The sequence below is a fragment of the Mesocricetus auratus genome, unplaced genomic scaffold (genome assembly GCF_017639785.1).
Source record: "Mesocricetus auratus isolate SY011 unplaced genomic scaffold, BCM_Maur_2.0 Super-Scaffold_100691, whole genome shotgun sequence".
NCBI classification, from domain to species: domain Eukaryota; kingdom Metazoa; phylum Chordata; class Mammalia; order Rodentia; family Cricetidae; genus Mesocricetus; species Mesocricetus auratus.
Genome location: NW_024429267.1, coordinates 2,013,005 through 2,036,850, shown reverse-complemented (window position 1 = coordinate 2,036,850; position 23,846 = coordinate 2,013,005). Strand labels below are relative to the sequence as shown.

At 47.1% G+C, this 23,846-nt stretch overlaps 1 protein-coding gene, 1 long non-coding RNA gene and 1 other non-coding gene across 7 annotated transcripts in view; 2 read left to right on the top strand and 1 right to left on the bottom strand.

Moving 5' to 3' along the window:
- The window catches only part of Paqr5 (progestin and adipoQ receptor family member 5), a 72,656-nt gene extending 55,432 nt beyond the window's left edge, over positions 1–17,224 (top strand). For all 3 annotated transcript variants that reach the window (XM_040739844.1, XM_040739845.1, XM_040739846.1), the window contains 4 exons: positions 1,751–1,877; positions 6,135–6,231; positions 8,910–9,051; positions 13,592–17,224. In XM_040739844.1, coding sequence (XP_040595778.1) covers positions 1,751–1,877; positions 6,135–6,231; positions 8,910–9,051; positions 13,592–13,833 — 608 coding nt within the window. In that variant the 3' untranslated portion in view covers positions 13,834–17,224. The remainder of the gene's footprint in view (positions 1–1,750; positions 1,878–6,134; positions 6,232–8,909; positions 9,052–13,591) is intronic.
- On the bottom strand, positions 1,873–23,744 carry LOC121137507. Of its 3 annotated transcripts, XR_005874767.1 has the most exons (4): positions 23,531–23,744; positions 14,796–14,900; positions 3,908–4,083; positions 1,873–2,111 (listed from the first exon to the last, which is right to left on the bottom strand). It is a non-coding gene; the product is annotated as an uncharacterized LOC121137507 (long non-coding RNA). The 3 variants fall into 3 exon arrangements; XR_005874766.1 differs by lacking the exon at positions 1,873–2,111 and having other exon boundaries at positions 3,868–4,083; positions 23,531–23,743; XR_005874765.1 differs by lacking the exons at positions 1,873–2,111; positions 3,908–4,083 and adding an exon at positions 11,821–13,807 and having other exon boundaries at positions 23,531–23,741.
- Positions 15,083–15,244, top strand: LOC121137706. The gene has a single exon (XR_005875016.1). It is a non-coding gene; the product is annotated as a U1 spliceosomal RNA (small nuclear RNA).
- Positions 23,745–23,846: the final 102 nt, after the last annotated feature.

Here is a 23,846-nt window from a genome sequence, read left to right as displayed (position 1 = left end):
ATTAAAAGCGTGCGCCACCACCACCCGGCCTCTCAGGCCCCTTTGACACAGCATCAGGTCCCAAATTCAGTCTTAGATGAATTTCTTAGCGTCTCTAAGCCTTGTTCTCTAGAGCAGACATAGGAGGGTTGTGAACAAATGCTTTTGAGTCCGTGTCCATCTCACAGGGTAGCCATGACTGCGATTGATGTCACCTTTACCTGAATCCTGGCCCATCTCACCCCTTCCCCTCCAGACCCTCTAGGCTCAGGTCAGCTTTGCTTCCTGCTATATTCTCAGGTGGTCTGAGGCCCTTTACTCTTGTATTGCATGCGATGCTGGCTGTACACCTTGGTTCCAGTCAGCACTGGTGGAACATCCTGGTCCAGACAGCTCCCTGAGCATCAGGTCTGGAGAAGGGTTCTCTGGTCTCCTGGAGCTGAGCTCCTGGATGAGTTCCCACAGGAACTCTGTACTGTGCTAGGAAGGGGATGCTCAGCCCTCTCTGTCAGCACTTGTGTTTGTTTAAATATGTGTGGGGGTGAGGGGGCCTCGGGTGGTCTCACTGGTCCAAGAGTCACTGATTAGGCTAGGATGCCTGGCTATTGACCCACCTGTTCCTGCCTCCCCAGCACTAGGATTGCAGATGACTACCACCAGGCTGTGGTCCCTTCAGGTGGCCACCATCAGGCTGTGGTCCCTTGGAGTGGCCACCACCACGCTGTGGTCCCTTCAGGTGGCCACCACCAGGCTGTGGTCCCTTGCTCCTGTGATCAGCTTTACTAGAGGATCCACCTATTAAGTGGGAGAAAAGGCAGACTGAATCTAGCCTGTTTCTGCCTCTAGCTGTGAAACCAATGTGCTTGATGTATTAAAACATTGGTTTTCAACTTGTGGATTGAGACCCGGGTTGAATGCCCCTTTCACAGGGTCATTTAAGACCACTGGAAAACACAGATATTATGTTATGATTCATACGAGTAGCAAAATTACAGTTATGAAGTAGCAATGAAAATGATTTTATGGTTGGGGGTCATCACAAACATGAAGAACTAAAGGGTTGCAGCATTAGGAGGGTTGAGAACCAGTGTATTAGAATAACATGAACTGGAGCCAGATCCGGCCTCTCCCATAGGTAAGGGTGAGGTCCCTGGCTACTCCAAGATAGGTGATAGTATCTCTTGTTCCTCCAACCAAAACCTTTTACAGCTAGTCTCTCTAGAAGGTGTTGTTGTAGCTGCTTCCCTCATACTCCAAAACCTAGAGCAAACCCCACACTCACTGGCTACCCCTCAGCCTCTGACAGGACTTACCTGTCCTTAGGGATGACCTCTTTCTGTGATACTGAGCTTCTCAGGAGGTACCTGTCACAGGCAGATGAGTTTGGTGTCATCATTAGTGCCAGCCTGTGTTTAGAAGCCATGATTCATCTCCAGTTTGCCTAGGTTTGAAGCTTGTTTCTATTTTCTTGATGTGTTACTTCAGATAAATTACTAGATCTCCCTGTGTCTCTATATGCTCATCTTTAAGATAAGTGTAAATTTTATATGGGTCAGAATTATAAAGACAGGATGAGTTCTCTCTCTCTCTCTCTCTCACACACACACACACACACACAATCTCTGACAAGGGGGTGGGGATATTCTGAGAAGGCACAGAGGCAGGTTAGCTCAGGAGTCTGTACAGAAGATGAAGGCTGAGGTGGTTTTACCCAGGATCCTCATAGTGCTGTGGCCTGGCCTGTGTCTCAAGGCTGGTGTTTCTTTTGCAGGATCAGCCATCGCCTATTCCGCATACACATTCCCTGATGCACTGGTCTGCAGTACCTTCCATGAATGCTACGTAGCCCTGGCAGTGCTGAACACCATTCTCAGCACTGGTCTCTCCTGTTATTCCAGGTATTGGGCTCTAATCTCAGGTGGGAAGCTGGGGAGGACCCAGTACACATCGCCATGGGAGATGCCCAACACCTGGCTCCCTGAAGAGCCCTTGTTGTCTTATGTATTGGTTACTTTACTCAGTGTTAGGACAAAAGCATCCAGGATGCCTCGCTCAAGTCTGGCAGAGAAGGTTCCTCAGTAGCAGGCAGTCCTCCACTCAAAGTTATGAGTGGATGTGTCATCGCTAGGTACCTGTGATGGGTGACAAAAGGTATTCAAAAGTGGCCACAAGTCATGCCCTCCTCCTCACCTCTAATCCTGCTATCCTTTTCCTTTTCAAGCAAGACTCTGTGGGGTGGAGTGTGAGCAGTGTTGTCATGGGGACACCTGTGCTAGTTGACCCTAGTCTTTGCAGGAATGAACTACCTGAAATCACAGTCGCTTAGGAAACCTTCCAGATGATTGTGGCAAGGTGATAGTCTCATTTAGATAGTGCCACCATGCCAGGAAATGACAGGTCAGGAGAGGCACCTGAGTTGCATGTGTGTCCCCAACTGCACTGTCCCCTCTCCAGGGAGAAGCAGGCAGAGTAGGGGGTTCCTCTTTGGGATGTTTTTGGCTTCAGTTTCCACTGGGTGACACCCAAATTTGGGGGAACCTGACAAACTGGTTTTTGCTTTTTTAAATGTGGGAGGATAAGTTCTTATACAAAATCAGACAGGCTCACCCCAGCTTGCCCTCCATTTGCAGACATGTTTGAGAAGGGTAGGGTTAGGCATGTTTTGCTCCCCCTGGCGGTGAAAGCAACTTGTGTGACTTCACCCCCTCCTGAACTGCTGAGGATGGGGAGGGGGTCTCTCTTTTCTTTGTAGATATTACAGGATTCTCTGAAAGCTGGGCAGGGCTTGAATCCACCAGAAGAGCCAGGAAATGAAATCCCTTGTCCTGGATTGCTGTCTTGTAATTCCAGGAGGAATTAGATTGTGTGGTATATAGCCCTTGTAGCAGGGTGGAAATCTGAGGATACCACCAGTGGTGGAGAGAGGTTGGGTCCCCATCTTGGATGAAACAAGGTGCATGCATAATAGGAGTGATGCTCACAGCATTGAGATGCAGTGTGCCTGGGTGATCTTTTCTCTGGCTGCCTGGACCCCTGGGTAGACCTGGACACCCCTGAATCTGGTCTTTGGTCAGTTATTGCCCTGTGTAGTTGGCTCCCAAGCACCTCAAAACTGGGATCAGAGGGAACAAATGCTCTGGGTAGTGGGGGTTGAAGCAGCGCGTGGGTGGGAAAGATACAATCTCTATGATTCTATGATTGATAGGTGGGAAAGATACCATCTCTATGATTCTATGATTGATAGGTGGGAAAGATACCATCTCTATGATTCTATGATTGATAGGTGGGAAAGATACCATCTCTATGATTCTATGATTGATAGGTGGGAAAGATACCATCTCTATGATTCTATGATTGATAGGTGGGAAAGATACAATCTCTATGATTGATAGGACAAAACTGATTTCCCAGGGGCGTATTAGGTAGGACATTTGTAGCCTTTTAAATTAATTAAGTTTTGAAAGCTCCTGGCCGACCACCTGTTAGCCACCAGGGTACATTGCTTTCTTCTAGCCCAGAGTCTCCCTTGACCACGCAGGCTCAGTGGTGAGTGTTGTGGATTCAGTGAGCCTGGTGTATTTGGATGGTGTTAGGCACTAATGCAGGAATGTCTTATATGCCCATGTTTTAGGCCTTCTCTCCTTGACTATGTCACAGTTTGTTTCTGATGATCCAGAGAGCACATCTGTGGCTACTGTCCCCACCCAATGACCAATGTTCCTCAAAGGCTGCCTGGGCTTTGGGAACCCATGTGAAAAATCTGCCACACCTGACAGAGTGAGGTCTTGCCTAAAGAGAGTGTCAGGTACACACACACACACACACACACACACACACCACGTATACTTTTGCAATTGAATACCTTTAATTAACTGCTTGCATCAGGCATCGGTTTTGGCATTTCAGTTTCCAAGATTTATTGACTCACCCTGGTCTTAAGGGAGGCTTCTCCCCCAATCCAGTGTTTCTTGCACGGCTTCCTGAGCAGAGCTTTCAATCCCAGGGTGTGTAAGCCAGCTGTGCTTTGGAAACTGTTGCTGGATGCTTTTGGAGGCATCTCTGGCCAAGGCTGCTGCTTTAGGAATCTCTGGCTGTGGCGACATCCTGTGGTAGGATATGGAATTGCACTTGGTTAAGGGACCTTTTTCCCCTCTCTGTTGCTTTCTCCCTCCTATTCTCCTCCTCTTCTTCCCTCCTCCTCCTCTTTTTGTCCCCTGTAGACTCAGCTTTGTTGCTGGAGAGATTGGTCCGTTTTCCCCCTAGGGGAGCAGTTTTTCAGGTATGGTGACATGTGGTCTCAAGTTGCAGGAAACCCACTTTTTGGGGGGCAGTCCTCGACAAGTTTTCTTTGCCTTAAGTGGCCACAAGGAGCACTCTTTAGGAGTGATCCTGTCCCAGACCCAGCAGATGCATAAGGGACCTGCTGTGGTTGGACAACTTCTGCTGGGGTTGTGAGGAGGTGTTTTCTTTGGCCCCTGAGGGAAGAAAGACAGAAGCTGGGCCTATCAGTGACTCTTGAGGGACAAACACCTTGGGCTAAGGCCAAGGTGTCTGCTCTCAGCTCCTTCTGGGACTGTCCATCCAGACCCCTTCTCTCTTGCTCTTACCCTGCCAGATGAGCTGGGAGTGGTTTGTTTGTCCAGGGTCCATTTAGTCCCTGGGCTGTGTATGATTTGGGGACCTCATTTCTTTAAGTCTTACAACAACACTGTGGAGAAGGGATAGGTCACACACAGCTTTAGAGGCCATCTGCCATAGCAGCGTGGTCCTCATGTGACCAGCTTATGTTGGAACCTATGGAACTATAGCCCTGCGGCCTCCTTCCCTAGTGTTACAGCATAATCAAGATGGTAATTGAGTTTTGGTTTGGTTTTTTGACACAGGGTCTCCTATAGCTCAGGCTGACTTCAAATTCCCTATATAAAATATATTAAAAATGACTTTGAACTTCTGATCCTTCTGACCTCAAATTCACTATATAGAATATATTAAATTTAGTTAATATAAAATATGTTTAATATACAAAATATATTTAAAATACCTTTGAGCTCCTGATTTTCTGACTTGGCCTCCAAGTGCTCCAATCACAGGCATGCATCACCATGCCTGGTTCATGAGTGCTAGGGTTGGAACCCAGGCTTCCTGCATGCTAACCATATAGGTACTCTACCAGCCCCAGAGCTGCAGTTTTGTGTGGATACCATGTTCAACCCTAACCTCCTGATACCCAGTCTGGGTTTCTGTGCTGCTGAACTCCCAGGTCTAAAGCTGGTCTCTAGGTCTCTAGAGGCCCAGTGGTGGCCTGTCCAGGAGGTCCTGCCTCTTGCTTCTAGTTAGCACAGTGAGTTCCAGTTGGATTCTGTCTTCGCTTTGGAGGGTAATGGGAAAGCTCATGGAGGAGAGAAGACAGACCCTCTGCACATTCACTTTCCCCAGGCCAGTGTTCCTGAGCATGATATACTCTAGACACTTCTCTGGGTGATCTAGCTCACACACACACACACACACACACACACACACACACACACACACACACACACACACACGCGCACACACACACACACACACACACACCTTGAACCCAGGTCTTTGTATGGCATCACCTAGGTGACTGCTATTGTTTGGGTGCATCTCTGCTTCTGTAGAATGTGGGACCCAGGGTCTGTGCTTGAGAGGCCCCTTCCTGTCTTGGTGGTGTCAGCCTTCTAAAACCTCTTTGCTGTTAAGTGTCCTCTGACCTTTGCAGAGTTTCTTCCCGAAGACACCCCTCCCCAAGTCTTGGTTTGCACCCATTGCATTTCACAATTTCAGAGCAAGTTTCCCCTTCTTTTTTTGTTTTTTTTTGTTTTGTTTTTGTTTTTTGAGACAGGGTTTCTCTGTAGCTTTGGAGGCTGTCCTGGAACTCACTTTGTAAACCAAGCTGGTCTCGAACTCACAGAGATCCACCTGCCTCTGCCTCCCAAGTGCTGGGATTAAAGGCGTGCGCCACCAACGCCCGGCCAAGTTTCCCCTTCTTAGCTGAGTTTCCCCAGTGTGGGAGGAATGAGAAAGGTTGTGGAAAAGCTGTGGGCCACAGGAGGCCATGTAAAAATGCTTGTCCTCCCTGTGCTCGTGTGTGAGTTCCTAAAACGCTTTCATTTCCTCCCTGACTTCAGGTTTCTTGAACTCCAGAAGCCCCGGCTCTGCAAGCTGCTCCGGATCCTCGCCTTTGCCTACCCCTACACGTGGGACTCACTCCCCATCTTCTACAGGGTAAGGACATGGGCTACATCTCCTCTCTTCTTGTCAGCAATGCCAGGAGCTTCATCATTTCCTGAGGCTCTGAGGGAGTCATAACCCCATTGTGGGCTCTGGGGGCCCATAGGAGTTGAGACTCAGGTGTGAACACAGAGGCCCTTGCAGACAAACTTATGAACAACTTAAGACCTTAGGAACAACCACAGAGACCTGAGCAAGTGTCTTAGGGTTTCTATTGCTGTGAAGAGACACCCTGACTATGGCAACTCTTACAAAGGAAAGCATTTGCCGGGCGTTGGTGGCGCACGCCTTTAATCCCAGCACTCGGGAGGCAGAGGCAGGCGGATCTCTGTGAGTTCGAGGCCAGCCTGGTCTACAAGAGCTAGTTCCAGGACAGCCTCCAAAGCCACAGAGAAACCCTGTCTTGAAAAACCAAAAACAAAAAAACAAACAAAAAAAAAAACAAAGGAAAGCATTTAATTGGCACTGGCATATAGTCTCAGAGGTTTAGTCCACTACTGTCACGGAAGGGACATGGAAGCATGCAGGCAGATGTGGTGCTGGAGAAGGAGCTAAGAGTTCTACACCTTGATCTGCAGGCAATAGGAAGTGAGCTTTGAGCTACACTGGGTGTAGCTTGAGCATAGGAGACCTCAGAGCCTACCTCAACAGTGACACATTTCCTCTAACAAGGCCTCATCTACTCCAACAAGGCCACACACCTCCTAATAGTGCCACTCCCCGTGACCAACCATTCAAACACGTGAGTCTATGGAGGTCATTCCTATTGAAACCACAACAAGGCATACAGCCTGGGGTTTGGTAATCATCGGTGCTAGCTGGGGGAAAGGCCAATACATGCATGGTTGTACATTATCAGTAATAGTGTGGTGAAGGAAAGATGGGGATAAAGGTCTTAAGGGATAGATGAGAATGAGGCAGAATAGGATAACAGGACAGGACAGGAAGGGAAGAGGTCACATGGGTCTGATTCCAAATTCTAGTCTCTGTGTTTACTTGCTGTGTGACTTAGGCAGTACACTTAACTTTTCTGAGCCTAGGCTTCTTTATCTGTGAATGAGGCTAGCATCTGCTTCTGAATAGGAGATAATGAGGCTTCCTGGCTAGAATGGATCTTACAGGCTCAGCGTTATCTTGTGAGTAAGCTTCTCCCAGAGGCAGTGTGAGGCCCAGGTGGCCAGGGGTGAGGGGACAGGGCAGTGAAGGGTTTTACTTGCTACACTGGGTGTTTTCTCTGAGTGGGTCTACAGGAGACTGGGGGGATGGGAGTGCAATTCAGAGCTCTCACTGCTTCCTGGAGGGAGTCATGAAGACACACACAGGGAATGGCAGCTGACAGCTGTCACCAGTTACATGCAGATATCATGCCGTGTGATGCTGTCCAGAAGCTGTGTGGGACAGTAGGGCAGAGGGGCACGGGGTGGCTGCATTAATACCAGAATTACCCTGCCTAGATCTCAACCCTCATTTTGCTGATTATTGGTGGTTTGCAAGTCAGTCTCAGGCTCACTTTCTTGTGTGCAAAATTCAGAGCTAGAGACTGCCTTAAGGTGCCAGGAGCCAAAGGAAACACCTTCCCACAACCTCAGCAGAAGCTGTCCAACTGCAACAGGCCCCATCTGATCATATATTGAGGGGTGGTCGATGTTGGGAATTGAGTCTAAGGTCTTCTATGTGTGAGGCAAGGGCTCTACCATAGAGCTATATCCCCAAGCACTGATTGATTGATTGATTGATTGATTGATTGATTTTGAGACAGGATCTCACTAGGTTGTTCAAGCTGGCCTTCAACTAGCTCCATAGCCTAGATGGGCCTTGAACTTCCAACATTTCTGCCTCAGAGAGTGAGTTCAAGCTTGAGTCACCGAGCCAGGTCAAATGCTCATCCTTTTTGATCATATAGAAAGGTTTCCAAGCCTTTTTGTTTTTAAAGGTTTGTTTTCCTATCACATTTCTTTTGTATGTACCCCACCATGCGCGTGCGCGCGCGCGCACACACACACACACACACACACACACACACACACACACACACACACACAAAGTTGCAGCAAGCATATGAAAATCAGAGAATGACTTGTGGGAGCCAGTTGTCTCCTTCTACTATGTGGGTCCAGGGCTTTAAACTAAGGTCATCAGGCTAGATGACAAGGGACTTTACCCACTGAGCCAGTTGCCAGCTTGCATCTAACTAAGGCTTGAAGACTTAATTGTGAGCTGGGTCTGTACTCTGCATCTGGAGTCAGGGCAGATGGTGCTATCCCCCTGTGCTTGCATCTTATCCTCAGCAATGTCTAGTAGAGTTTTCCTTCTTTCTCTTTGCCCATCTCTCTCTCTTCCTGTTTGTTTACATTTTTGGTTTTTCCAGACAGGGTTTCTCTGTGTAGCTCTGGCTGTCCTGGAACCCACTCTGTAGGATCAGGCTGGCCTTGAACTCAGAGATCTGCGTGCCTCTGCCTCCCTGCACTTAAAGACGTGCGCCACCACTGCCTGGCACTCATCTCTTTATTTGTCCTCTTCTCTTCCTTCCTTCCCCTCATCCCCACACATCCCTCCTTCAGGCCACTACCCTGAGGAGGTGAGGCCTGGGCCTTCGGAGCTTGTGTCTGAGAGGCATGGGTGTAAGATCTAAGGTCTGGCTTCTCAGGGCCTTTTTTTTTTAACGTCTGCAGCTGTTCCTGCTCCCGGGAGAGAGTTCAAGAAATGAAGCCATCCTGTACCACCAGAAGCACATGGTCATGACCCTCCTGGCCTCTTTCTTATACTCTGCTCACCTGCCAGAGCGACTTGCTCCTGGACGCTTTGACTACATCGGTGAGTGTGGTGGGGCAGGGGCGGGGGTGACCCTGAAGCAGGGGTGACTCTCTTGGCTGGGGTGGAAGCATCCTTGACAGTGTGTATGTAGCCACAGGCAGAGGACCTGGAGAGGAGTGACCTAGTGGGAGTCATCCAGCCATCCTGACTGAAACCACCATTTGTGTTGCCGGTGTACTGCCAGGGACAGGTAGACTCAGGACCCTGAAGCATTCCCGTGAACAACCATCCTGATGGTACCCAGAGTCTGACTTACCAGTACAATATGATGGGGGAGGCAACCACAGAGGGGAAGTGGGAAGATGGTTTGCAGGTTACTCAGGGTTCCAGACAGCAGGGAGAAAGTCTATATTGATGGTGAGTGGAGGGCCTGGAGTCTTGTTGAACCGTGGGTCCCAGGTGCAGCTTCCAGGCCCAAACTGTCCTGACCCAAGAACTCCAAAGCTAGGGCAAGGTCAGTACTCACAGAGGCCGTGTGACACTGGAGGGAGCCAAGCTGAGTATATCTTGAGAGGACATGTGATGGGGAGAGGTGTCAGAGCACAGGAACTCCTCACTGCTGCAATGTCCCCTACCCTTCCTCCAGAGCAGGCTGGGTGGGGCTCTTCCCACCTGCCCCATCTGTCCCATCTGCCCCACCTGGCTCTGACCCTGGCTGGGAAGGAAGCACCTGTGCCTGTTACTTTTCTGTTGCTGTGGCCAAAACCTCAAGCGTTTCTTTTGGTTCCCGCTTTGAGGGTCTGCCCCACCACGATCAGGGAAGGCATGGTGGCAGAGCACGAGGCAGCAGGTCATACTGTGCCCAGTCAGGAATCGGAGAGAGATGAATGCTGCTGCTCGGCTTGCACTCTTTGTATTCAGTCCAGACCCCAGTCCATGAAATGGCGGGTTCTCCCACCTCAGTTAGCCCAATGTAGAAACTCCTCCCAGGTGTACACTGAGGCTTGTTTCCTGGTGGTTCTAGAGACCGTGAAGTTGACAGTATTAGCCATCACAGCACCTTTGGGTGGCTTCTGTGGATGGTGACAAGCCTTTGGCAGAAAAGTTCCTTAACTGGATACCATGGGACTCAGAAGGCTGGTCTGTCCCCACCACAGCGAGCACCTAGGCTCTCCCCAAGCTGCCTTTGCCTCTGCCTACAGTCTTCTCCACCTCCTTCAGAGATGGAGCCAGATAGACTTCGTGATCTGATTAGAGTCTCACTTTTCTTCTACCAGAAGGGACTGCTGCTAACCAAATGCTTAGAGCACATACTCTACAGAGAACAGAGTCAGAGGTCAGGAACTGGAGGCCCCTAGGCCTTTACCTACCACCTACTTCAGCCCCACCATGAAGAAAGACAGAGCTGTAGATGAGAGCTTGGGGACCACAGGGGCAGGCAGGGGTGTGTCACAGACGGGGCAGCATCTGCCAGCACTCTGACTTCTCCGCGTTTTATTTATTCACTTTAGCCCTGTCCTTTGGGCCTAAAGATATATAGCAGAAAAATGCTTGTGTTATAGGGGAAGGTGGAAGGTGCTTTCCAGCCTGGTTAGCCCTGGCCTACAGGAAGCTCCTGAGACCTGATAGGTGGACAGTTGAAGCCACTCTTCCCATAGGGCCCTTTCAGACGCGCCCATTGCTGGTGGCACATCTGCTTCTCATCTAATGGAAATGGTTTAGTGAATGCCGGCGAGTCAGACTTCTGTGTCTGACACCGTGTCACAGCTGCAGCGGCTCACTTGCCTGCACCCCACACGTATCTGGAGTTGGGCACAATCTGTGCTTTGAACTTGCCTAAGGCTGGGTGCCATTTACTCATCCTCCTCCTGGGACAGGAGGGGCTGAATGAAAGCTGCAGGCATGCTTGCCAATGTTCAGCAATCCTGTTTCAGCTCCTACATGAAGAGGTGCTGTGGCCAGGCGCCCCAGAGCCTGAAATGGGTTCTGTGAAACCATACAGAACTTTTTCATGCATTATTTTTAATTGCGTGTTAATTTATTTAATGTGTTTGTGTGCTGCTGTGGGCATTAGAGGTCAAAGGACTATTTTCGGGAACAGGTTGTCACTTTCTACCATGTGGTCCAGGGTATTGAATTCAAGTTGTCAGGCTTGGTGGAAGGTGCCTTTCTCACCGAGCCTCCTCTCTCACACACATCTCCCACCCCACTTTTTAAGTTTTTTTTTTTTGGGTAGGGTCTCAATATGTAGTGAAGGCTGGCCTTAAACTCAATACATAGCTCATGAACTTCCAGTGTCTGCCTAAAGAATGCTGAGGTAGGAGTAGGTGCCACCACACCTGGATATGGCAGTCTGGAGAAGCCTTATTTAACAGTCATGTTGTATTGGTTTGCTAGGTCTGCAGTTTGCACACACAAGGAAAATTCTGCATACAAGTGTGGGTGGCCAGCACAACAGAGCACTATTTTCTCACATTTAGAAGGCTGACGGTGTGAGATGTAGTTGTCAGCAGGATGGTGTCTTCGCCCTTCCCTTGGCCTAGGGAAGGTACCTGAGTACCTTTCCATGGTCTTGATGGGTTTCTTCCTCAGTACAGATCACATCCAGAGGATTAGGGCCCACCCCAGTGACCTCACTGGAATTTAACTATCTCTCCAGAGATGGCCACAGGCTGGACTTCAGCATGTAAATGGCTCGGAGACTTAATTAAAAACAAAACAAACAACAAAAACCCCATTTCATTCCTCCATCTTTCCCACCTCTCCCTCTGTCTTGGTGGCATTGGGAGCTGCAGTATGTCATGAAGTACACACTTTTGTCCATTCCACTTTGCTTGAAAATATTCATTGTAATGAGTTGTAGTTCTGGTTCAAGGGCTCTGGCTTCTGGTACACCATCAACACTAGATCCTCACCAAAACTCCTCCTGGATATCTCATCCTGCCATTGTCTGGTATCATGGAGATCCCGAGGTCATGGTTCTGTAGGACAAATCCCTTCATGCACTCAGGAGGTCATGGATGGTGTAGATGCTGGAGTGGGCCAACTCAAAGCCCAGGATGTGGATCTGGGTAGCCCTTTGGTGGCAACACAGGCCATGGATGTCAGCATAGACCCCAGCTGTGGTAGGACCACAGACCCAGACGTGGCTCTTGGCAGCAGCCTGGGCCCAGATGTCACCATGATCCAAGTGGTAGTACAAGACACTCAGATAAGTACGGTACAGCTGGAGCATGGCTCTCAGACAGCAACATGGCCTCAGGTGGCAGGTCCAACTACAGACATCCATTTGGTCTTCAATGGTAACTGAAGCATGGACACCAACACAGACTCTGGCTGCAGTATGGTCATGAACCCTGACATGTCCCTCATCTGCAGCTCGGGCCCTGATGACATCAAGGTACTGGGTGGCAGCTCAGGCCACTCAGATTGGCATGGCCCCTATGTGGCACAGTCCTCAGACACCAATATGACCATAGGTGGCAGCCCAGACACTGGGGCATCAATGTGGCCTTTGGTTGTTTTTTGTTGTTGTTGTTGTTGTTTTTGTTTTTTGGTTTTTTTTTTTTTTTGGTTTTATGAGACAGGGTTTCTCTGTATTGTTTTAGAAGCTGTCGGTCCAGCCCAGCCTTGAACTCACAGAGATCCGCCTGCCTCTGCCTCCTGAGTGCTGGGATTAAAGGCATGCGCCACCACTACCTGGCGGCCTTTGGTTGTTATGTGGGCAATGAACGTCAGCACAGACTGGGGTTGTCAACTACCCTACTGGCGTAGGACCATGGCCCTGGGTGGCAAGCAGGCCCCCTACATTAGCTTGTTTCTCACCACCTTTGCTTTTTCAGCTCCGCCTCTTTCCACAACACAAGAGCCAGCCCATTGCTCTCCCATTTCTCCACCATAGATTTGCTCATCATAATGGCACTATCTGCCTGGCACTGCAGGCCTGTGAATGTCTCCAGCCAGTCTGTGTCCATAAGGATGCAGGCATGCCTATGGCTCTTTCACCTGCCTCTCTAAGCATTTCTTACAAGCTGAATTATAAAATTAGTGTGATTGTGCAAGCCTGTGATCCCAGCACTCAGGAGGTGGAGGCAGGAGGACCAGAGTTTAAAGTCATCCTCAGCTACATAGTGAGTTCAAGTCTGGGCTACATGAGACCCTGTCTCAGAAGACAATCAGCACTGAAATAAGTTAACCAAACAAAAAAAATCATATATGTGATCTCTGGCCTGGATCCTTGGATTTAACTGTTGCATTTTTAGCATACGTATCACAGCCTGTGCCCATATATCTCTTGATGGATGACTTCCCAGCACGTAATTTATTTCATGTAAATGCATGCGTGTGCGTGTGTGTGTGTGTGTGTGTGTGTGTGCGTGTGTGTGTGTGTGTGTGTGTATACATATATATATTATATATATGGGTATGCACAAGCCATAACATGCAGAGGTCAGAGAACAACTAATGGGAATGTATACTCTTCTGAGGGTTGCAGGAGTGGCACTAATGTTACCAGGCTTGGCAGCAGGAGCCTTCACCCACAGAGCCATTTCTCTGGTTCTGACTGGTAATCTTGATGACCTTTTGTGTTTTTTCATAGGTCATAGTCACCAGCTGTTTCACGTGTGTGTGATCCTGGCCACACACTTGCAGATGGAAGCCATCCTCCTGGACAAGACTCTGAGGAAGGAGTGGCTCCTGGCCACCTCCAGACCCTTCTCTTTGCCTCAGATAGCAGCAGCCATGCTTCTTTGTATCATCTTCAGCCTCAGCAACATTATTTATTTCTCAGCTGCTCTGTATCGGATCCCTGAGCCTGAATTACATGAAAAGGAAACATGATTTCAGAACATGCCAGGCTTCAGTGTTACATCACTGGTGTGGTGCTGGCTTACAGTGACCAAAAGTATTTGTAGTGACTGGCATCTTGACGTTTTTTTTTTAAATGGGTTCATATCAAAAAAAGTATTTAACCTGGGGAGAGTTCTGTACACATGCACTGATTCTGCAAGTGTTCTGTAAAAGGGAGAACAAGGGCTTAAGTCCTAGGGAAGACAAATTATTGAAATGTTAAGTTTTAAATTTATTTAAAATGGGGTGTTTAGGGGATAGGGGTATAGCACAGTTGGTAAATGCTTGCCTAAAATATACAAAACCCTGTATTTGTTTGTTTTTGTCTGGTTTTGTTTGTCTGTTTGAGATAGGGTCTCACTATGTAGCTCAGGCTGTCCTGGAATTTACTATGTAGACCAGGCTGACTCTAAACCCAGATAATGCCTGCCTCTGACTCCTCAGCACTGTGATTAAAGGCATGCACCACTATACTGAGTCCCTGGTTTTGAACCTCAGCAAAGCATGAACCTGGCCTGATGGTGCATGCCTATAATTCCAGCACCAGAGAAGTAAGATCAGATGATCAGAAGTTCAAACCCATCCTTGGCTATTTAGTGAGTTTAAGGCCATCCTTGGATTCATGAGATTCTGTCTCTAAAAATAAAGTTCTCAATTCTATTTAAACAGTTGGATTAAGCATATTGCCCTGCCATTCTAATTTTTATATTAATGTTTAAAATAAAACCGGCTGCATTTGATGAATTTTGTATAGCTAGGCTTTTTCCCCAGATGAGAGAGATGTTTCAATGAGTTAAGAAGCTTCCTGCCAAGACTGACAATGGGAGTTTGATCCTCAGGACCTGCTGTAAAATATTCCACAGTACAGACAAAATGTGTTGATCTCTGGAGCTAAGTGTGTCATCCCAACTGGTAGGATTCCCTTTTCAAGCACAGAAGGAGATGTCACATACCTTACATTGTTTTAGCCTGCCCAGTATGCTGCTGGGCTTAGTGTTTGCGGAGGGTGTTGAAAACCTCACCAATGGGACAGTCAAAAGTCCTGTCTTCAAGTTTACCTGTGAAACAGAAAGACCAGGTAAGCTTGTGACACTCATTTCCTGGGGTGGACCTAGGGATTCTGCTTTCCTAGGTTAAATGCAGCTTTTTGTAGAGGAAATGTGGAGAAGAACATATCCACAGGAGGTCTCCCACACAGGAGGGTCAGGAGCAAAAGCTAAAGACATTTGTGATCAAAGCTCCGGTAACCTGGGGAGATACCTTGATCACAAAGGTGCTTTTCCCAGGGCTAGACTTATCCATTGCTCTCCAGATGTGCTGACCCCTTCAGTTTCCCCAAATGTGGGAAACTCAACTGCATAATTTGTGGTAGTGGGGAACTGCATGTTCGTGCTGTCTCCTAGAGGAAGGAAAAAGTTTCAGCAACCTGCCATCTATGTGCAAATCCCTGCTTTCTCTCCAGTTTTCTACTATCAATAACATTTTTAAGAGGTAAAAAAAAAAAAAAAAAAGAAGTCTTGTGGGCCAAACCCTGGACTAAAAAGTAAGTAAAGCTGAAAAGAGACTGGAAGGAGAGGCTCTCAGGCATGCATGCAGATTTAAAGCTCTCTGCTTCCTGTGTGTGGATGAAATGGGGTCAGCCATCTTCCTGACTGCTGGGCCAGCCTCACATTCAGGATCCATGCCTTCCCTGCTATGGCAGATGACAGTATCCCTTCTGGAATAATAAGCCCAAATAAACCCCTTCTTAAAAAATAAATAGTAACAAGAAGTCACACACACACACACACACACACACACACACACACACACACACACACACACACACACACACACACACGCACGCACGCACGCACTCACGCAACAACAACAAAACACTGCTAAGAGCCACAACCTTGTTCAATGATCTTTGCAGCCTTACACAGAAAATACTTGTGCAGGGACCTAACCACAGTTGCCTGTCTTGAACCAATGCTACCCTTGTTATTGATGCTGTACTCATCACAACATAGCATCCTCCTCATTTTGCCTTAAAAAATTTTCCCCTTATGGGGCTGGAGATGGCTCAGTGGGTAAAGCGCTTGCTGTGCAAACATCAAGGTGAGTTCAGATCCCCCAACATACACCATGGAAACCTAGGTGTGGTTGCACATACCTGTAACCCCAGCACCAGGAACAGAGATAGGCAGGTCCTGGGAACTGACTGGCCAGATAGTCTATCTAAATGCAGAGGTTTGGTGAGAGGTCCTATCTCAGCAAGGTGGAAGCAATGGAGGTAGACATTCTGATGTCAGCCTCTGGTCCCACACGCACCAGCATGGATGAGAGTGTCTAGGCACACTTGCCAGGTCCAGCAGGCTTGTCTGGTCCATACCTGAGAGGGGAGTGTGGACTGAGGAAAGAAATAGGCCTGAGACAGAGGGCACCTGGTGAATACCAGGGTCCACCTTAGGTTTATTGCTCAAAATTCTTATATAGCCCAACCAAAAGGGGGGGATCAAAAGACTCCTTTGCCATGATACAAGAAACAAATGGACTTAATTACTTCCTTAATTCTCCAAACATTTAGTAACCACATCTTATATCAAACCTCTAGTTATTTAGCCTTGAAGATTAAGAAATCTAGTAACCTTAGATCAAGGTTTCTGTGATCTAGGTAAGACATCCACACCTTAGGCCAAACATCCTTCAGTAGCCATACCCACACCTTAGTCCTTTGGGTCTTAGGCCTTTAATCTTGAAAGAGCAAGGATAGTTTTGAACTCTCTGACCTTAAGTCAGTATGGAACAGAGCCATCTATATGGACCCTGACACACAATCACCCTTGCCCAGATTCCTCATGTGCATGTAATTTACCACAGGGTGTAGCCATTGCAGCGATGTTCTGATTAATTTGTTGTCTTTGGAGAAGCTCTGTTATTTAGGCTCTTGATACCTAGCATGGCAATTCCTTGTTTGTTGCATTAGTAATTAAAGCTCAGCATTTTATAGTGTTCTCAGGGAGTCCAGAAATGCTGATACAAAACAAATTTTAAGAGAGGTCCATCAACCCCTGATCTGTACTTGATAATGACTTTTTTGGAGGGGGGGCATCCATCACAGTGCTAGGTCCTCTTTGCTGACTCTGAAATACCCTCTGTCCTGTAACACCCACTCCAGGATTAAACAACTCAGCCATGTCAATGGCCTTGCCAGTAGCTCTCAGAGTCATCCTTTAATAAGGACCAAAGTATTTTGGATGTGAGTGGTCAAGAAATATGGTTTCATTATTTTATTATGTTTACTTCTCCTCAGGAAGGGAGACTGATGCAATTATATGAGCTGGTAAATTTTGTTACGTTAATTGTAAACTACACAATAAATTTTGTTCTTTAATAGCAATCTGACATTGTTTGTGTCATTCCCCACTATTTTACATTCTCACAGCCCCAATTTTATAGTGGAAAGAATAGGTATAAAATTGGGCTGGGTGTGTGGCTCAGTTGGTTGTTTTTGCTTTAGGCCCTGGGCTTTGATACCCAGCACTGCATATGCTAGGCATGGTGTTACACGCCTGTGATCCCAGGATTTGGGGTAGGGGGACAGGAGGATCATCAGGTCATACACAGTCTGAGATTCTTAGGCAACTAACAATGATAACTCTAGTTCAGTGTTTCTCAACCTGTAGGGCACTACCTCTTTGGGGATCAAACAACCCTTCACAGGGGTTGCCTAAGACTATCAGAAAACACATATTACAGTACAGTACATAAGAGTAGCAAGATTATAATTTTATGGTTGGGGGTCACCACAATATGAGGGTCGTCACAACATTAGGAAGGTTGAGAACCACTGTTCTAGTTCTTGAGGATTGAGGCCCTCTTCTGGTCTCCACGGGCATTGCATGCACATGGTACAGCAACATATAGCCAAAACTCCATACACATAAAATAATCTTTAAAAAAAAAAGCAAACAACAAACACAGTAGGTTTAGGGCCAACACTCTGGAGACAGACATGAGCAAAACCTTTGAGGCCTGCTGTTGAGAACCTAGCACTGGATGGACAGATAAATCCAGAAAAAGGTAAGTTGGGAGAAGGAAACAGACCTAGGGGACTCAGGAGGAAGGTAGCCCAGTGAAATGCACAGCCACTCTGATAAGTGCACAGCTCAGGGGCCAAAGGAGCCATGCTGGCTGTGGAGTGGTGGACACACCTTTCAGGCCTTGGGGCCAGTGAGGGCTCTTACTGGAAGGAGAGGAGCCAGACCATTCCTTCCAGCAATGCTGACCTTCACTCAGGAAGGCAATGATGACTTCTGAAAATGCTCTGCGTTTTCTCCAGAGAGATTGCCCAAGGGCTTTCCCTTCTCCTTTCTAAGCATGTGGAATGCCTGCACTACTGTACTAAAGCCCCTCTGGCAAGACACTTATCAGCGGCCATCTTGTCTAAGCATCAGCTTTCGAGAACTGACTTTGCTTTGGCCCAAGAGAAAGAAAACGTGTATATCAAAGACCTTTATGCAGGCTGGAGATCTAGATGGATCACCTATTAAGAGCACTTGCTGACCATAGCGTACGAATGAACTTTGAGAGCCCATTCCATATGGAGGGAACCTCTCTCAGCCTGGAAACATGGGGAAGGGCCTAGGTCCTGCCCAAGATGAAGTGCCATACTCTGGAGATCCCCCATGGAGGGCTTCACTCTCCCTGGGAAATAGTGTGGGGATTGGTTGGAGGGCTGGGAAGGGGGCTGGTAGAAGGGCAAGGGAGGAGGGCTGGGAGAGGGAGCTGGGATTGACTTGGGAAGCAAGCATGTTTCTAATTTAAATAAAAAATATGAGAAAAAAAAGAGCACTGTTGCTCGAAGAAGACCCAGGTTTGGGTCCCAGCACCCACACAGAAGCTCACAATGACCTGTAACTCCAGTTCCAAAGGATACAGCATCCTCTTCTGGACTCTGCAGGGGTGGCATGTATATGGTGCACACACTCAGGGAAATAAAAATTTAAATTTTAAGGGCATGCTATCTTTGCAAAGGACTTGAATTTGATTCTCAGCACTCACATTAGGTAGCTCACCACCACCTGTAACTCTAGTTCCAGGGGAACTATGGTCTTTTAAGGTACACACCTATACAGGCAACACATATACATATACACAAACTTAAAAAGAAAACATCTTAAGACAGATTTTTATACATGCTATATTGTTTTCCTTCATAATTGCCTACATCCTCAGATCCTCAGTCCTTCTTGGCTGTCTGGCCTGGAACTTGCTATGTGCTGGGATTAAAGGCATGATTAATCAGGTTTGGAGGTTTGGCCCAGGTGACTTTTTTTCCTAATCCTACTAATCCTATCCTTTTTTTTTTTTTTTTTTTTTTTGGTTTTTCGAGACAGGGTTTCTTTGTAGCTTTGGAGCCTGTCCTGAAACTCACTCTGTAGACCAGGCTGGCCTTGAACTCACAGAGATCTGCCTGTCTCTGCCTCTGGAGTGCTGAGATTAAAGGTGTGCACCACCAACACCTGGTGCCCAACACATTTAAAAAATAATAAAGCTGGTAGCCACTGCTCACCTTTGACAACCTTTTCTGCCTTAAAAGCAGACACCTGGCAGTCACTGTGTACAGAGGGAACCTTTTAACAATTTTCTCCTGTCTCCCAGCCTCCCGGCTAGGCAGGTACAGCAGACAAAGGTTAGCTTCTAACTATTGCCTCTATGGGACCCTCTGTGTTGTATTCCTTTAATTTTTAACTGTCCTCCTATGTGACTCTACTCTCTTTCTTGCACTCTTTTGGGTACAGGGAAAAGCGGCTGTGTCAACGATAGGCTTTTGCAAACATCTTAAGTTAACATCCTAACATCTTATAAACAAAAATTGTAAAACTAAAATGTAATATGACTCTAAGCCTGACCTCATGGTTGTAAAAGCTCTTTGACCACACCTGGTGGTTGATTTTACTATAAGAGGCCCCAGCCTGGTGGTGGTGGCACACGCCTTTAATTCCAGCACTCAGGAGGCAGAGGCAGGCGGATCTCTGTGAGTTCGAGGCTGGGCTGGACAACAGCCTCCAAAACAATACATAGAAACCCTGTCTCGTAAAACCAAAAAAAAAAAAAAAGAGGCCCCAAACCAGCCCCCATTGTCACAGCTTCAGAAGCCCGAATTCTGGCTATGGTCTCAGATAGGTGATAAGCTTTTTGTGCCCAAGCTTGTGTGATTTTTTTTTTTAAATAAAGTTTGCTTCTCTATCAGACGTTGGTGGCCTGTCCCCCATTATTTGTGCCTCCGGACCCAACAGTCATCAGACTTGGGTCAAGCATCTTTACTAGTGTAATCATCTCATTAGCCCCAGTCCTACTTAAAAACAACAACATAATTTCAGATTCAAAAACATGTTGTATCTTCTGATGTTTAAAGCCCCTCCTGCAGCAATGGGAGACCCACTCCCATTAGCCACCTAGCCACGATGGCTTTTCTGACTTGCTCAGTCCTTGAGTGTTTGGCGTGTTGCTCCATAATTACTAAGCCATGCCAGGGTGAGAACAGGGCGTCCTCGCAACTTTGCTGTGTTTCAGTTTCCTTATGTCTGGAGCTTGGGGTAGTAGCCTACAAAGTCCAAAATGCTGGGACAGTTACTTTTACTTTCTGTGGACGCTACTCCTTTGAAATGTGACTTGCAAGACTGGGTTTATAGCCGGGCGTTGGTGGTGCACGCCTTTAATCCCAGCACTCGGGAGGCAGAGGCAGGAGGATCTCTGAGAGTTCGAGACCTGCCTGGACTACCAAGCGAGTTCCAAGACAGCCTCCAAAGCCACAGAGAAACCCTGTCTCGAAAAACCAAAAAAAAAAAAAAAAAAAAAAAAAACGACTGGGTTTATTTTATAGGCCCCTCCACCTGATCAATTTCTTGTTTCTATAGTATGTAAAAGATAAACACCTAAAGATGTACACCTGCCTGGGTACCTGAGCCAGTGTTTCCAATAGGACTTTATTAATAGCCACTCAGGGTGACTGAAGTGTGTTGAATGGGTGCCAGCTGCAAAACAGCCCTGTCTCCATTTTATCTCTTCTTCTCAAATACCCTGAGCTTCAGGAGTTGTTCTTTATTGGTGTCCATAGTTTCCCACAGCTGGGCTTGCTCATCTGGGTGTCTTAGCTACTTGTAGATTAACCATCACTCTGTGCATTTGGAACAAAGTATAGTTTTAAGCATCTGTAGTGCCGGCCCCTTTCAACTATTTGCATAAGACCTTTCTTGTCTAGAAATTAAAGCTACAACTGCCACAAGGCCCATAGTCCTACCCAAGAGAAAGAAAAGTGTGTGTGTGTGTGTGTGTGTGTGTGTGTGTGTCTGCGAGTGCGTGCGCCCGTGCATGAATACACATGCATATATACAGGCTTACAGCTGTTTCATTTATAATTGCCAAAAAATGAGGGACAAGTTAAATTCCCACCAGCTAATGAATGGATGAACCTTCAAGCTTTCATACAATACAGTGCTATTCAGGCTATTTGGCAATAAAATGGTATAAATGAAACATGAAATGTAAAGATAAATTTCAAGACCTTATGCTGAGTGAAAGAGGAGACCAGAAAGTCAAACATCAGGAAAGGGAATCAGACAAGCATTTGCCAAGGGAATGGAGTCGGCACTGATGACTAAGGAATAGCATGGGATACTTTAGGGAGAGAGAAATTATACCTCAGATTTGAAAACCCCCCTCTTTTTTTTTTTTAAGACAGTGTCTTTCTTTGTAGTTGTGGCTATCCTGGAACTTGCTATGTGAACCAGGGTGGCCTTGAACTTAGAGAGATCCACCTGCTCCTGCCTCCCAAGGGCTAGCAGCCTGAATTTTTTTTTTAAAAGACATTCTCTTGTAGCCCAGGCTGGCCTTGAACAGACTTTAGAGCTGAGAATGAACACAAATTTCTCTGATCCCTGTCTCCACCTCCTAAATCCTCAGATTATAGGCATGCACCATGAGAACCAGGTTATGTGGTGCTCGGGGTGGAACCCAAGGCTTTGTGTATGGTGAGCAAGCAGTCTACTGCCTCCATTGCCAACACCTCAAATCTAAGAAACAAAAAAGGTTTAATTTTAGACAGCTGGAGAGATGCTTCAGTAGTTAAAAGCAGTTACTGCTCTTATCAAAGGACCTAAATTAAGTACCCAGCACCCACATGTCTCTAATTCTAGTTCTAAGGGACCTGATGCCCTCTCTGGCTTCTTCAGGTATTGCACACACAGTGTATAGACATACATGTAGGCAAACTCTCATAAAATATATATGTTTTCTGACAGAGCTTCTCTGTGTAACAGCCCTAGTTATCCTGGAACTAGCACTGTAGACCAGGCTGCTTCTGCCTTCCAAGTGCTGGGATTAAAGGTGGGCACCACCACCTTTTATTTTTGTATTTTAATTAGGTATATGCATGTGAATACAGGTACTCTTGGAGAACAGGAAGGGTGTTGGATACCCTGAAGCTGTTATTTACAGGTGGTTGTAAGCAGCCTGAAGTAGGTGCAAGGAACCGAATTTGGATCACCTGAAATAGCAGCAATCACCCTTAATTACTAAGCTATCTCTTTAACCCCAAATCGGACTTAAAAACAAAAGCCTCCCAGTTAAGATCCACTCCACAAGTGGAACCCATGCCTGACACTGTTTGGGTGGCCAAGAACCTGAGGCTGGATAGGACATGGGCCTAAGGAAAAACCAAATACTACTATTCTGCTAAAGGAACTTAGCAATAAAATGATCCCTCAGTGTCTCACCCAGCCATCGTCAGAGAAGCTTCCTCCTGTAGCAGATGGGAACAAATACAGAGACCACAGCTGGACAATGTGCAGAGAGTGAGAGACTTTAGAACGTTTGCTCTTAAATAGGATGTCTTCAGTTTTGTGTATTTCTGTGTGAGTTTCTTGGGTTTTTGTTTGTTTGCTTTTTCGAGACAGCGTTTCTTTGTGTAGCTCTGGAGCCTGTCCTGGAACTTGCTATGTAGACCAGGTTGAGAGATCACAGAGATCAACCTGCCTCTGCCTGATGAGTGCAGATGTCCAGCATCTGTTTGTTTTCGAAAGGAAGGAAGGAAGGAAGGAAAGAAGGAAGGAAGGAAGGAAGAAAAAGAAAGAAAGGGCATGGAAATGGGTGGGTAGGGAGCTCATGAGGATCTGGGAAGAGTTATGGGAGGGGAAAAGTGTAATCAGAATATATTATATAAAAATATTTTTCAAGCTTGGCAGTGGTGGAGAATGCCTTTAATCCCAGCACTTGGGAGACAGAGGCAGGTGGATCTCAGTGAGTTCAAGGCCAGCCTGGTCCTCAAAGCAAGCTCCAGGACAGCCAGACAGCCAGAGTTACATACAGAAACCATGTCTCAAAAAAAAAAAAAGCCAAAAAAACCCACAACTCTCTCCTTTTCTTTCTTTCTTCCTCTTTTCTACACACACACACACACACACACACACACACACACACACACACACACACACACACACACACTTCAATAAATAAGAAAGATGTCTCCCAGGTAGACTTTGCACTTTGCCCTCTTTTCCATACTTGCCCTCAAGTTTGAGGCCAACGTGGACTTCATAAGACCCTTGTCTCAAAGTAACACAATAAATATCAAAAGTAAAGTAAAATGTAAACTTATTAGTAAATATAAAAGGAAAATAAATATAAAATACAGTATACTGACTAAGATGGTATGGTGAACTGGAAACCAACCAGCCAGCCTGAGAGTAGAATATTCCCGGCAGGAACTTTACTTTCTTTGAGGTTCTCCAGACAAAGGCAGGGAGACCGCAGTCTCTGCGTCAGAACGGAAGGGCCGGGATTTCCCCTCACGGTTTTTCTCCCGCGCGCTACCCTCTCCTGACTCAGGTTGTTTCCCCCGGGTTGCCAAGGAGACAAGCGCCCCTGCTGGCAGCGCCGGTGCTCCCCGAGGCCCCGCCCTTTCGCCGCAGGCGGCCCCTGATTGGCCTGTTTGAAATGCGCCGGGCGGGCGCACTCTT